This window comes from Bos indicus x Bos taurus, chromosome 11 (assembly GCF_003369695.1).
Source record: "Bos indicus x Bos taurus breed Angus x Brahman F1 hybrid chromosome 11, Bos_hybrid_MaternalHap_v2.0, whole genome shotgun sequence".
In the NCBI taxonomy this organism is placed as follows: Eukaryota; Metazoa; Chordata; class Mammalia; order Artiodactyla; family Bovidae; genus Bos; species Bos indicus x Bos taurus.
The window spans coordinates 86,286,422-86,301,575 of NC_040086.1; the positions used below are offsets into that span (position 1 = coordinate 86,286,422).

Below are 15,154 nucleotides of genomic sequence, written 5' to 3' on the forward strand. Positions count from 1 at the left end.
GGAGGATTTGTACTTGTGTCTGCTGGCCCTCCTTGCCTTCTAAGACCACGGGGTCCTGGGACTTCCCTGGTGGTCTAGGGGTTAGGACTTGGCACTTTCACTGCCTAGGGCCTGGGTTCAATTCCTGGTCAGGGAGTTAAAAATCCCACAAGTCTCCAGGTACGGCCAATAAATGAAAAAGTTGTCAGATCACTGGGTGCTGTTGTCAGTGAGGATCTGGCATGGCTGATGGGAAAATGCAGGTTGGGGCCAGAGCCAGACTGTCTGCTCAGTGAGGCAATAGCCCCTGGGGGTCGGATGATACCCCTAGAGTGACCCCCGCCCACCATACTCTTCGGTCCTCTCTTCAAGTGAGGCGGGGCCCGTGGTGGTACCCCGAGGTCCTGTTCCAGTCCTGTGTGCCCCGGGCACCTCCCTGACCCACCTCAGCCCTGAACGAGCCTCCCCAGGCCCAGAGGTCTCCCTGACCTCTTCCTAGCACCCAGATGGAGCTCACCCCTCTGCCCTTGGGCCCCATGGTGGTTGCCCTGGGTGACCACTGTCCCAGTGACCAGACGTGCAGAGCAAAAACCCTGGGATCAGTCTCCTCTTCGGACTGTCAGCGCCTTGAGGGCAGGGGCCTCCTTTGCTCATCTTCCCTGCAGCGGCAGGAGGGTCCTGGCTTAGAACAAGGGCCCGCAGGCTGTCTGAAGGGAGGCGATGAGCCTCCTCTTTAGGTGTTCCTGCAGCCCCTACTGGGGATCCCATGGCTGTCTTGTGTCCAGGGGCCCCCAGGGCTCAGACCAGAGTGACCCTGCTGGCTGCTTGGACAGCCTCGGTTCTGACTTGGCAGGAAAGTGATGCTCACCCTGCTCCTGGGAAGAGAGCGCACACCTCCCAGATGGCTTAAGTTGTGCAAGCGCCCTCTGCGTGCTGTTCCCTGCCATGGGAGGAAGAAGTCTTGTAGACTCTGGGGATTCCCACAGGTGGGGCCCCACCAGGGTGCGGCTCTGGCAAAAATGGGGCCATGGCAAACCTAGAAGAGATGCTGCGGCATGTCGGGTCAGATGCAATCACCAGGAGCTTAAGAGAAAATAAAAGAAATCAGTTTTGTTTAAGCATTGGGGAGAAGGTCAGGTTTCATTGGGCACCCATCAGTTCCCTGCTGGTCCCCAAGAAGCCAGCCCGTAGCTGGATCCAGAGGTGGGATCTTCCCTCACCTAGTACCTCACTTGCACGTAGCAGACACAATACGAATGTGTATTGAATAAACGAACAGATGACCAAAGAAAAACATTCTGAATTTTTTATCCCCTGACTTTCAGAAACTCCCATCAGTTTGTCAGTCATGCAGCAAATGCAAATCACAGATTTCTCAGGATGGCCCTAGTTTCAAGTTAACATCAGCGATAGGCTTTTGTGTCCCGGGTCCTGGGCTAGACACCTAAACAAAGAAATAAATCGTGGTCCTGACTTCAAAGGGAGCAGGAGTGGGAGACCCAAGGAGCCTGTCCAGTGTGATCTGGGCTGGGATGTCAGGCCTGCAGGGCCTGGGGCAGCAGGAGGTGGGTGAGCCTGGGGAGGTGAGCAGGGCAGAGTCAGAGGGTCCTGGGTGCCAGCCTAAGGGGTTAGGCCTTTACCCTGTGGACCAAGGGCCACCGGTGAAGGATTTCAAACAAATGCCTGGTCAGATCTGAAACCCGTCCTGCTGTGAAACCACATCTGAGGTAGGTGGAGTGTCCGAAGCTGGCCGGGCACACGCTTCCTCGGACTCTTGACTTCTGTCCGCTGAAAAGGCAGGCAAGGGGGAAGCAAAGCATCGCTACAATCAATGCGCCAGGCAAGTGAGCGCCTGCTTCAACCCCTGGACAGAGGCCACCTCTTCTTTGCAATGTACCGTGTGGGCACTGACCAGCCGCAGGCCCTGCTGGGCTCCCGGAGGCCCTGACCCACTTCCTGCCAGGTAGCCCTTGTCCCAGCACCTCCCAGGGAGCCGCACCAGGGTGGAGGCCGGGTGGGGCGGTGATGCAACAACGCTTCGTAACACAAATGTCCTGGGGTTTCCACTGGTGTCTTTGGCTTCTGACAGGTATTTTTGGGGATGCTCCATTTCTCCGATGACACCTGTGTGGTTCAGAGCAAGGAGGGCCTCCCGGGAAGCTCCCAGCTGCCCCAGGCACATCATTTGGAAATTGGCAAAGACATACACTTTCCGCCTCAGAGGGTGGATTGGACTTTTGGAAACACCTAAAACAATTCAAGGGCAGGGCTGGAGGGTTAGTGAGTGACTGAACTTCCGAGCTCTATTTTTGGTCAAACGTCCAAACGTGACTAGCTGTGTGCCGTGACTGAGTCCCACTTCCCTGAGTTAGTGGCACCCTGGCAGGACAGGTCCCAACGTCCTCCTGTGGCCGGATGTCATAAACCTCACTCCAGAGTCAACTCTTACTACACTCCTGGGAAGAAACTTGGTGTGGAATATGACAACGGACAAGTGGACCAGACACAAACCCATTTTCTGAAAAGTTCGACGTTGACTGTTCAATATTGAGGACACGGATACGTAAATTCTTGCTGACCATCATCTTTGATGTTACTTCTGTTCAGTAAAGGTGACTCCATGCATTTGTAATCATCATGTACCTTTATTAGTCCTTTCGGGTAAATAACTTAAGAAAAAACACCTTTTGTGCCAGACATGTCCTCACTTTTGGTGTCAGAAAATGTGGTCAGCAGATTTATACAGAGTTCTTTGTAAAATACGTCAGAGATTCTTAGGACATCAGTGCTTTGATCCAGTCCAGTCCAGCTAAAGAACATTTTACCGAAAGGCCTTGAGATTCAGAGAGCAGAAGTGATATTCAGGGTTTCATGATGAGCTAGGTGCTGAAGGCAGCTAAAATCATTGGAGTTGGTCCCAGAACTGAGGTGGGATGACCAAGGGCACCGATCTTACTGGCATGTCCCATGTGCATTCGGATGTTTTTGCTTACTTCTCTAAGTTACTGCCTCTGCACCAAACACAAAAACCTTATCTCCATGTAAGGGTAACTTCATAGTTTGCAAGGATCTGCTGCTTTTCTGAAAAAAAAAATAAAATTGTAAGGGAGAAGATAAAGTCTATGGAATTTATGCAGAAATACAAGAATGCCATGCATTTGAACAAGACCAGGTTTAGTCACTGTAGATTTATCTTCTCGGATCCAGATTAGTAATTGGGTTTAATGACTCAGGCCTGCTGACTCCCAGGCCTAAGGCCAAAGTCAAGAGTCTGCCTGCAGCCCCAGGGCCAGACCTCAGGGAACCAGCACCTCCTCCTTCCCTTGCTTCTGTTTCCCCATCTGGGTCAAGATGGGTCATCTGGGCATGGCCAGGCCTCCGGGAGAGTGCAACATACATGCAGTGTGTATGTTAGAGGTGGGCTGGCAGGAGATGCCGTGTGTAGGGGTGACCCGTGCGGGAGTGGCACGTGTGAGTGGCAGAGAGACAGACCACCTGGCTTCCTGAATCGCCTCTTTGTTCTAGTGAATACTTCTAATTCTAAAATATAATCACAGGACTGAGCTGAAAGAGACCCTAGACCAGGGCCAGACCCTTGATGGCTGGAGACAGAGAGGCTCATTCAGGGTCAAGGAGATGGCCAAGGTCACAGAACAGCAAGCTGCAGGCAGGACGGGGTTGGGAGGGGGCGGGGGGGGGGTTGGCTGGCCTTCTCCCCACATGAGGCTCCCACTAGGATCCCACACTCAGAGACATCCGGTTCCCCCCGCTGGAAGGAAGCCCAATAGCAGGGGACAATGATCGCCACAAGGACTGGTTGATTGATGGGCCTGGGATAGCGGGGCAGCACAGACAATGCTCCCTCTTGGCCTTGGCACTGGACACGGGAGACTTCCGGAGTTTGAGGGAAAAAAATCTGCGTGTCACTGGAACAAAATGTTTCTTCACAGAGCGGGGACAAATCCCAGTGTTCACCGCGAAATCCAAGCTGTCCCACTTAGTTAGTGCCTGGGGCTATAATGTTCTCAGATGGGACTGTTTATTGCATTGTTAATCTCAATCCCTCCTAGGAATTAAACTTTCTGGGGTGGAGTAACTCCCCCCCAGCCCCCCGCCCCCGGCCCCCCATAGTGGTACCTGGTACTCAGTGGTTGCTCAAGGACTATGTAAAGATGAAATTGATCAGGGCGACCAAGAGTAAAGGCAGCTGTCATGTCCCCTCACGGACGAGGACTCGCTGCTGTTTACCCTCTTCTGGTGTCTCTTGATTCTGTGGGAGCCATGCATGGCCCAGGGAAAGTTAGATTACTCACTCACTTCTGCATTCATCAAACTAGTACTCTTCACAAAGGAGGTTTTTGTAGCAGTAAAGATCCTTGGGTCATCTAGTCCACTTTTCTCCTGAGGCCCAGAGAGGGGAGGTAACTTACCCAAGATCACACAGCAAATTGAGACCGAGGTAGACAATAGTACTGAGCTCTGCCAGGCTCGTTCCCTGCACTGACTGTGTGGCGGGCCCTAGTTTCACAGCTTTTTACTCCCACCCGCAGCCCTCAGGTCATTCACACCCGACGTTGGGACATAATGGTGTCTGTTGGACTGTCTACAAGGGAAGGAACACTTTAAATGCAAGGGGAAAAAAATGCCCCACGTGCCTCCCTGAGGTCGGCAGCGGTGGTGAGGGTGGGCAGCATCTAGGAGAGGCCAGTTCTTTACCAGAGTCTTGGCTGCACTCCTGGGGACTCCCAGTTTCCCAGTTTTTGCCATATGTATTCCTCCTGTAGACACTGGTGCTGTGTTGGGACTCACATAACCTCCCAAAGCAAGCCAATCATAGCTGCCCTCAGAGAAGTCATTGATAAGCGCCACTCAATACAGTAACAGACTTTATTATCTTAGGCTCCAAAATCACTGCAGATGGTGACTGCAGCCATGAAATTAAAAGATGCTTGCTCCTTGGAAGAAAAGCTATGACAAACCTAGACAGCATATTAAAAAGTGGAGACATAACTTTGCCAACAAAGGTCTGAATAGCCAAAGCTATGGTCTTCCCAGGAGTCATATATGGATGTTAGAGTTGGACCATAAAGAAAGCTGAGCACGGAAGAATTGATGCTTTCGAACTGTGGTGTTGGAGAAATCTCTTGAGAGTCCCTTGGACTGTAAGGAGATCAAACCAGTCCATCCTAAAGGAAATAAATCCTGAATATTCACTGGAAGGACTGAGGCTAAAGCTCCAATACTTTGGCCACCGGATTTGATAAGCCCACTGACTAGAAAAAGACCCCGATGCTGGGAAAGATTGAAGGCAGGAGGAGAAGGGGATGACAGAGGATGAGATGGGTGGATGGCATCACCGACTCAACCAAGAGGAGTCTGATCAAGCTCCAGGAGGAGATGGTGACGGACAGGGACGCCTGGCGTGCTGCAGTCCCTGGGGTCGCAATGTCGGAAACGACTGAGCGACTGAACAATACGAAGGACAGTGGATCGCCCGGTGGCTTGCAGACCTGTTACCTCCCACCCCTTGCCCTAATGCCCTTAGAAGAGTCTCTCTGGCTTAACAAGCGCAACGTGCCTCTTCGCGTGCCCTCTACCTTCTAGGAAGACACCCGGACATGTCAGACGCGGTTCAATACGCTCAGCGGCTCGAGAGCTGCCCAGAGCTGTGCCTCTTAATTTGCCCGCTGACCGCTGCCCCTTCTGCCTCCTGCCCCCCTTCATCGTGCGCTGGAGCTGCTCCAGGATCACCTCCAGGTCCTCCCACCGGCATATACAGACGCCCCGCAGAAAGAAAGGGGCCCGGGTCCGCCAGGTAGGGTCCACGTGGCCCGCTCGCGCCAAGCGATTTCCGTTCTCTGCCTGAGGGCACGCGGCATTTGATGCCAGGTGGAAGGAGAGCGCTGGCTTGGCGCACACGCTGCCATCCGGCGGGCGTTCAGAGGCAGGTTTTGCAATCCTTCGGCTGGCGTGCCAGAGGAGAGCAGCCTTAGGCGGCCGGCCGGGCGCGCGGAGCCCCGGGCAGCCCGCGGCTGGTGCGCATGCGCGGGCTGGCGGCGGGCCAGGGAGGGGCGGGGTTGGCGGGGCTGGGAGGTGCTGACGTCGATCAGCCGGCGACCCCCACCCCTCCCTGTCCCCATCCCGGGTTGGCCCCGCCCCCTCCCTGGGAGGACGCCCGGACGGAACCGATCGCGGCTGGTTTGAGCTGGTGCGTCTCCATGACGACACGCGCGGCGCTATAAGTAGCGGCGCGGCGGCGCGCCGGGCTTTGTCAGTTCCCCCTGAGCCTCCGCCGCCGCCGCCCCTCTGCCAGCGCTCCGGCGCCACCTCGGGCCGGCGGTCCTCCGCGGGAGGGAGCGAGGCGGCGGGCGGCCGGGCGAGCGGCTGACGGGGGCGGCGGGGCGGCCGGCGGATCCTGCAGCGCTCGGCGGCGGCGCGTTGTTTCCATGGGGTTGGCCCGCCGCGCCCCTGTGCTCTGAGGTAAAAGGGGTCGCGTCCGGGCGGTAGGGAGGCCGGCGGGCGGGCGGGCGGGCGCGGGTGAGGGGCAGGGGGTGCCGGCCACGTGTCCCGGAGGCCGGAGCCGACCGGGCGCCTGGAGCTGCGAGGACACGTGGTCGCAGAGCCCGGCTCGTCGGCCCTCGGGGTCCCGAGTGGAGCCGGGCCCCGACCCCTCCCGGCTCAAGGGCAGCCTGGCGCTGGAACGGCCCGGGGTTCACCTTTTCTGAACCACGTCAGTGAGGGTTTTCTGAGCCGGAAGCTCTTTGAGGAGCTCGATCATTCAGCCGCTGTTTTTTTTTTAAACGCATGTGGTGGTCCGGTAGCAGGTGCAGGAGAGGCAGGAAGCGAGCCCGGCACAGGTCTCGGGGTGCCGGCCTCTCGTGCACATGCCGTTCCGCCGTGTTGCCCTGGAATTTCCTTTTTTTTTTTTTTTAAATTTTAGGTTTTGTTTTTTTTTTACCTTGCTGTGTGTACAGAGCGAATGGCCCAATATAGAAAGCCACTCAGATCGCTAGAGCTGAGATAACCCGTGTGTAACTGATACTGCTCGGCCGGGCTTAGAAATGTTGACGGAATCTTTGAATGACTTGATGATTTAAGAAAAGTCCTTAGATTATTAAGATCAGGAGAACGACCAAGACGTAGGAGCCAGTCCCAAGATTTTCCCCAAACGGCCTACTGTTTGAGAATCCGAAATAATGAGGCAAGATGTGGGGAGCAGAACCTCTTAGGAGTGTCTAGTAGGGAGGACAGAATGTGCTAATTTCATTCAAACATAAATTTTAATCGATTTGTAAATTTTCAGTTGCGGTTTGAATTGGTACCTGTCTAACGTTTCCCAATTACCAGAGAAGGACCACGTTTTGCTAATCCATGTCATTTTAAGTAACGTAGCCATAACAGAAAACACCCAAAGGTGTTCTAGGGTGAACTTTCTCTGTATCAAAAGTTACTGAAGTAAAGCTTTGAAAGATACAAGGAAGCAAAATACTTAATAGTGGTGTGTTTCAGAGAAACACACACTTGCTAAGTTTAAGCCTGAATGTTGTCTTTTTTTTTTTTTTAAAGACCCTAAACGGCCCAGTCTATCACTGGTGACCCTATTTAAATGTTACTTATGTAAACAGAATGTGTGTGCTGGCTGTTGGTCTGTTCCCTTCTCCTCTGGGCGAATTAGGAAACTAGGAGGTTGACAAAGCCAGCAAGTCACATTAGATCAAGTCTCGAAAGTTCTCCCATGCATGGGTTTGGATTTATGGCAGGCTCGTCCCCCTGGGCCTCTCATAGTGTCCCATGCCAGAGTAAATCCGGCCCGAACCATTGCCTGGCCTCTGGCAGTAGGCTGCAGGCACTGAAGTGGGTTGCACAGTGGAAAAGATGCCCTCCCTATCAGATTAAATAGATTAAAATAATTATTTTAAGGTAACTCATTGACCTATGTCACGTTTCATGAACGCCAAGGACAGTGGCTCTGATGGTTAAATGAGCTTTATTTTTGTTTATTCATAAATCATTGTTTGCTAATTTTTGTAATTCATAGTTGAGAATGACTCCCAGGTGATTATCATTCATAGCCAAGCATGTAAGTTAGAGTGCCTGTGAGGATAGTTGGGATTCCCAGAATCCCAAGTAGTTAAGTAGGCAGCACTGGTTTTAGAATATTGATTGCCATTCAGATACAGCAGCTGTAATACATTCTGTTGATTTTTTTTAGATTGCATTTTTTAAAAAAACACATGCCTAGCATGAAAATTAGCTCATTTCTCAGGAAAATTTAGAGCACTCAGTAAATTGATAACAATGCCTGTTGTTCACTAAAAGTTCTTCTGTATAAGACTTAGCAAATGTCAGAAATAGCAAGGTGTTTATATGGCAGCTTTGCTAAATTGCTATCATGGTGTTTTAAGCTTCGAGAGAAAAACAGGTCTGAAATAAAGTAAGCTAACTGTCATGAAGCCTTTTCCCTCTCAGTGGACTAAGTGCAGGAAAGTTTCTGAAACCTGTATTCTGCATTTTAGCAGGAATGTTTGGAGTGCCTTTTTTGAGGTGGACAAAACTATATGGGCTTCCTTGGTAGCTGAGCTGGTAAAGAATCCACCTGCAATGCTGGGTTCCATCCCCGGGTCGGGAAGATTCTCTAGAGAAGGGCATGGCAACCCACTCCAGTATTCTTGCCTGGAGAATCCCATGGACAGAGGAGCCTGGCGGGCTACAGTCCATGGGGTCACAAAGAGTCAGACACGACTGAGTGACTAAGTACAGTACTATATATGGAAGCTGAGTGTGAAAAACTCTAGTGTTGAATTTGTGAGGTTCATTCCATTGAGATTTATAGAATCATGGTACTTAAACCTAGGAATAATAGGATTTCCAAACCCAGGGAGTGAGCTGTCTGGAGGGTGGTTTAGTAGCCCTGCTTCTTGTGTGTGTGTGTGTCTGTGTGCTGTCAATACCTGATCTTCCAATTTAATGTGTTCTGAAGGTAGACAGCAGATTGTGTGTTTATTGAACATTTCCACTGCTGCACAGAGAGCACACGCATCTTCGGTGGACTTGGAATTCCTGGGGAATTGCCTTTGTGAAAAGTTGGCATAATCCCTTTAAATTCCATCTCTTTTACGTTTTCTATGTAAGTATTTGTGATTGTTACAAGTTTATCTTAGGAGTTACTAAGTATTAAGACTTCTGAGTAGATTTGTCTGCCCTATTTGCAGTTTGTTGTGTCTCAAAAAGACGTCAAGAAACCATGAACAGCTTTAGCAATGAAGAGTTTGACTGCCATTTCTTGGATGAAGGCTTTACTGCCAAGGACATTCTGGACCAAAAAATTAATGAAGTTTCTTATTCTGTAAGTATATATGAAGTCTATGCTGGTAGTGCAGCTTTGAGAATGTTAGGCAGATGAATGGGAAACTTGAGAGGGGTCTTATGGAAATGTCTTGTTAGGGAATTGGGAGTTTAATTGGCTGTGGATCCTCCAGTAACAATAGTGATTATCATGTCCATGATTGACTAGAGTAGGGTTCATGAGAATGATGGGCAAGAGAAGGGAAGGCTGTGCCTTGGTCACATCTGTTAAATTGCTGATGGGTCTCCTGTAACCACTCTTATTGCAGGATGATAAGGATGCCTTCTATGTTGCGGACCTGGGAGACATTCTGAAGAAACATCTGAGATGGTTGAAAGCTCTTCCTCGGGTCACCCCCTTTTATGCCGTCAAATGCAATGATAGCAGAACCATAGTGAAGACACTCGCTGCCATTGGGACAGGATTTGACTGTGCCAGCAAGGTGAGCAAAAGCAGCAGAACTCAAATGATGTCTGTAATGGCCCTGGTGCTCCCAGCAGGGCAGATCAGAATTACTTTGCTTGAGCAGAGGATGCTAAAGAGAGTGGGCATGGGCCAGCTTTTCTATATATTAACTACATGTGTAAATACCTCTTCTTTTTCAGACTGAAATACAATTGGTGCAGAGTCTCGGGGTGCCCCCAGAGAGGATTATCTATGCAAATCCATGTAAACAAGTGTCTCAGATTAAGTATGCTGCCAATAACGGAGTCCAGATGATGACTTTTGATAGTGAAGTTGAGCTGATGAAAGTTGCCAGGGCACATCCAAAGGCCAAGTGAGTTACTCCATTTGAGGGCGGATCAGATATGGGACGTGTATAATGTGAACAAACTCAAATTTCCAGTTGTTAGATTTCCATACTAGTAAATTATCTGTGTACTGAGTTAAACCAAATTAGACTCAGACCACAGGGTATCAGAGCCAAGGAGTCTTATTTTAACCACGGCTGTAGATGATCTTGTGTCGGTGGGAAATTTGATATACTTTTCTTGCTTCTAGGTTGGTTTTACGGATCGCCACTGATGATTCCAAAGCAGTCTGTCGCCTCAGTGTCAAATTTGGTGCCACACTCAAAACCAGCAGGCTTCTTTTGGAACGGGCGAAAGAGCTAGATATTGATGTCATTGGTGTCAGGTGAGATCTTGGTGATGGCAGAGATGGAGATGAAGTATTAGACAATGCAAGTTTTCTCCCACCATGAATAGTTATTTCCAGAAATAGTAAGAAATAGCGTATTTTTTGTGTTTTGACACCAGCTTCCACGTGGGAAGTGGCTGTACTGATCCTGAGACCTTTGTGCAGGCCATCTCTGATGCCCGCTGTGTCTTTGACATGGGCGTGAGTATCTGTGAGCCCCATGTGTGAGGAGGGGGGCAGGGATGGCATTAACAACTAGTCCCAGTTCTAGAATTTACCTTTGTAAAAGTCATCTCATATTACATATTTAACCTTAACCTGCTGCATACATTTTTCATGACTTGTTAATCTGGCTGATTGACTTAATTTTCTTGACTCTAGGCTGAGGTTGGTTTCAACATGTATCTGCTTGATATTGGTGGTGGCTTTCCTGGATCAGAGGATGTAAAGCTTAAATTTGAAGAGGTAATTTATAACAAAATTACAGTCTGTAGCTCTTAGGTTCCTTTTTGAAATGTTTCAAAACTTATATGTTACAACTAATAACCAAAAGGGACTGTACAAACATGAAAGTAAATGTCTTGTATGGTATTTTGAATGACTTCTGTGATATTTAAAATTGTATTACGTTAATTAATTAGTCTCTCAGTTGTGTCCAACTCTTTGTGACCCCATGGACTGTAGCCTGCAAGGCTCCTCTGTCCATGGAATTCTCCAGGCAGAAATCCTGGAGTGGGTAGCCAGTTCCTTCTCTGCGGATCATCTTGAGCCAGGGATCAAACCTGGGTCTTGTGCGTTGCAGGCAGATTCTTTACTCTCTGGGCCACCAGGGAAGCCCTGTATTATCTTACTGGTTTTCTAAAATAAAATGAGACAATATTTTCAAAAGTCTTAGGAAAATTGAGGATTGTCACTGTGGAGTTAAGAGAACCTGTTGACTTTAGTACATCGTTTGCTAGATTTTGTGCTTCCTTTACTTAGAACATTGCTTTTTAGTCATTTAAGAAGGTAAGCCATTACATGCCACTTATAAAATCTATTCTTAGGTAAAATTTATGTGAATAGGAAGAATACAGAGTTTACCTTGTTAGTATATATTTACATGTTAGATAAAAATATTTAGGCACTGGTAATAAATTTGTCCCATTGCTTAATAAAATCATACCATAATAAAGAGTAAAAAGTCTTGAGGGGAATCAAAATGAAACCACAGGATATGCAGACTGGTTTTCAGGGAGGTGTTTATCTTTTACTGTTTGAAGATAAACCTCTGCTGATGGCAGCTCTCAATGTTTTTGATGGTGTGTTTCAAAGCACTGCTTCATGTGAGTTCCTTGATGACCAACTGCTCTTTTCTGTCTCACTCTGGTAGATCACCAGTGTAATCAACCCAGCACTGGACAAGTATTTTCCATCAGACTCTGGAGTGAGAATCATAGCTGAGCCGGGCAGATACTATGTTGCATCAGCTTTCACGCTCGCAGTTAATATTATTGCCAAAAAACTTGTATTAAAGGAACAGACAGGCTCTGATGGTAGGTATCAGGATTGAATCATTACATATATATACTGAAAGTTCGTATCTAAAATGGTTAAGTGGTAATTGAGACTATTTCTGCTTTTCTAATTATTTTCTTCTTTTTTTTTAAATTTGCTTTTCTAGATGAAGAGGAGTCAACTGATCGGACATTTATGTATTATGTGAACGATGGAGTATATGGGTCATTCAACTGCATCCTTTATGATCACGCACACGTGAAGCCTCTTCTGCAGAAGGTACCTTCCAAATGTGTTGTATACACCAGTTGAAAGATGACTGGTCAGAACAAGTGTAAGCAGGTGTGTTTCTCTGTCTCAAATGTAGAGACCCAAACCAGATGAGAAGTATTATTCATCCAGCATCTGGGGACCGACCTGTGACGGCCTGGACCGCATTGTTGAGCGCTGTAACCTGCCTGAGATGCATGTGGGTGATTGGATGCTCTTTGAGAACATGGGTGCTTACACTGTTGCTGCTGCTTCTACCTTCAATGGATTCCAGAGACCCACCATCTACTATGTGATGTCAGGGCCAACGTGGTTAGTGACAGTGTGTGTTTGGTTCTGATAAGAATTAGGTACTTTCCAGGGTTGATTATGCTTGTTCTTGTCCAGTAGAATTAAGAAATTGCTTAGAATTAAATAATAACAATTATTTTTTGTTTTTCTCCCCATATTAAGAATATATGCTTTAAAAATTTTGGAATAATTACAATGAAAGGAAAATTCCTCCAGTAATAGTGATGTATATAGTTGCAGAATTTTAAGGCAAAGTTGATTTAGAAAAGACTGGTCAGTCTATTTCTGTACCTAGAATACTTTAATTCGTGCGTGTGACTTGTGGTTTTCTTCTTACCAAAAAGATGATTCTGAAGAAATGCTTGCTGTAGCACTACATTGAATTGCTTCCTGATGACATAGTGACCAGAGATGTAAATAGGCTCATGAATAGGTTACTGTGTCACGCAGTGTGGAGCCGCTTGGTTGGCGGTGACTCAGGGTTTCTGACTGCCACCTCTGTCTCCTGCAGGCAACTGATGCAGCAGATCCGGACCCAGGACTTCCCGCCTGGAGTGGAGGAGCCGGACGTCGGTCCCCTGCCCGTGTCCTGTGCCTGGGAGAGCGGCATGAAGCGGCACTCGGCAGCCTGCGCTTCCACGCGTATTAACGTGTAGATACCACTCTTGTAGCTGTTAACTGCGAGTTTAGCTTGATTTAAGGGTTTGGGGGGGACCATTTAACTTAATTACTGCTAGTTCTGAGATGTCTATGTGAGTAGGGTTGGCACAGGTGCACCAATGTGGAAGACTGGGAGATGGGGTCACACTTATCTGTGTTCCTATGGAAACTATTTGAATATTTGTTTTATATGGATTTTTATTCACTTTTCAAACATGCTACTAAAGGCTTCAACTGCTGAGCAAGCGTTTGTGGCTTGTGTATCAGCAGGATAGGCCAGAAGCTTAGTGTTGTGACCGGTTTTAACAAAAAGGAATAAAGGATCTTGACATAACTTGGCACTGGGAAGTTTTTACGGTGTGTTCATTTCAGGCGGCTCACCTGAGCGTGTGTTATAGGTGGGAATTTGTTTTTTTCCCTGTAGGCTGAGAAAATTGCCCCAAAAGACTGAGGAGGTGACAGGTTTTTAATGTTTTAAAAATCTGTGGAATACTTTTTTTCTGTTTTGACATTTTTATTTCAAGTCTGAGTCCTGGAGAAAGTCTGCTGTGGCGTTTCAAAGAGTAGTGAGGGCATCTAACCCCACAGCAGGGGGAGGAAAAGGACAGGCGAGACCATGGGCAGCCTCAGGTGTCAGTGGTTCCCCACCCTGGATGCTGACTGAGCTTGGCACGCCAGAGCCCCTTGTTAACTAAGTGGTCTTTGCCTGTTACAGCGGCTGCCTAGGCGGGGTACACAGGGCCCTCTGAGCCCTGCCTCCAGAGACCAGTCTCATATTTGCACCTTGACTTCACACACAGGAAAAGGTACAGTTACAAACTAGCTTGATACAGAGTTGTAGCTCTTCATCTGACCTTGGCCTTTTGTATTCTCTTATTCAACTTGGACCCCACACCTCAGAAAAAGGGTGGCAGGCTCGCATTTAAATTTAAAGACAGGAATTGTGAATCCTTGCCGTAGCTCTGGACAGGAGGGCAGGCCACGTAAGAGCCAGAGTCACTTGAGTAAGTCTCTCACTGGCCCCAGTCCCTGCAGGTGACATCGAGTATCTCGCCAGCGCTGTTGGAGGGACACCGGGAGATAGCACACAGGCACAGACGGAGGCTGCAGCGTCTTGCCTCTCGGGCTGGATTAAATACTTCTGATGCTATTAGTACCTTTACCAGGGAGTTGAGGGGAGTGACTTCTTAGTTTCTGAAAAGCCACCTTCCCCCAGACCTGAGTTCCACCTGGATACAGCACACTGCTGTGACAGCTGTTGCCTCCTGGCCACTTAGCCAGACTAGGCCTTGGCTCATCACCACTCCCGGTGTCCTTGGACCTGAGAGCACTGCTCTAGTTGGCAGACCACTGAGTGAGACCTCTCAGGAGCCACAAGAAAGTAGGTTTGGCGAGTCTGGGCAGAAGAGGCGGAAGAACTCTCAAATGAACAGTCTGCCCCACTTCCTGTGAGCAGATCCTTGTCTGGGTCCTCAATCTGCCCACTAACGTTCAAGATAGAGGAATTGATGTTTGTGGATTAGTGCCAGGAAGTACAAGCTAGGCACCAAGGTTTTGGTAAAGTAGTCTTACTTTCAGAAGTTAGGAATAACAAGTTACCTTAGTGACAAGCACTGATGATGGATTGAAAAGAGGAGAGGGTTTCCTCTCAAAAAGTAGGCTGTACTGAGGGCTTGGGAACTGCTGTTCCCTCACTTTAGGTAAAGTACAGTCTGACCAACCAGCCAGTGCCGGTGGGGACGGAAGTAGTCACAGGACGTCCCTTGACCCCACACCACAGCCTCTGATCCTGGCTCCTGAGGGTTTGGTGAAGCCACTTGGAGTCTGTATGGTGACATGGCCTGGGCTGGCCCAAACGACCTCCCCTGTCCCCTACACCTGGGTGTGAGCATGTGAGTTTGGCAAGAGGATAGAGAGCTCAGACAGCTGGGTGGGCGTCAACACTACCTCTTGGACCCTCTTAGAAGGTTC

General features: G+C 48.9%; 1 protein-coding gene and 1 non-coding gene across 4 annotated transcripts; both read left to right on the top strand.

The window, feature by feature from the left end:
- Positions 1-6,254: 6,254 nt before the first annotated feature.
- ODC1 (ornithine decarboxylase 1) lies at positions 6,255-13,524 on the top strand. 3 transcript variants are annotated; one of them, XM_027556091.1, is made up of 12 exons: positions 6,255-6,459; positions 8,960-9,106; positions 9,192-9,325; positions 9,594-9,767; positions 9,931-10,103; positions 10,328-10,462; positions 10,585-10,666; positions 10,847-10,930; positions 11,838-12,000; positions 12,129-12,241; positions 12,330-12,544; positions 13,035-13,524. In XM_027556091.1, exons 3-12 carry the CDS (start codon positions 9,224-9,226, stop codon positions 13,177-13,179), a joined length of 1,386 nt encoding a protein of 461 aa, XP_027411892.1. In that variant the 5' UTR covers positions 6,255-6,459; positions 8,960-9,106; positions 9,192-9,223; the 3' UTR covers positions 13,180-13,524. The 3 variants fall into 3 exon arrangements, with proteins under 3 accessions (XP_027411892.1, XP_027411891.1, XP_027411893.1); XM_027556090.1 differs by having other exon boundaries at positions 6,274-6,459; positions 8,964-9,106; XM_027556092.1 differs by having other exon boundaries at positions 6,351-6,459; positions 8,964-9,106; positions 9,171-9,325.
- On the top strand, positions 7,717-7,848 carry LOC113901967. Its single transcript, XR_003513623.1, has one exon. It is a non-coding gene; the product is annotated as a small nucleolar RNA SNORA42/SNORA80 family (small nucleolar RNA).
- Positions 13,525-15,154: the final 1,630 nt, after the last annotated feature.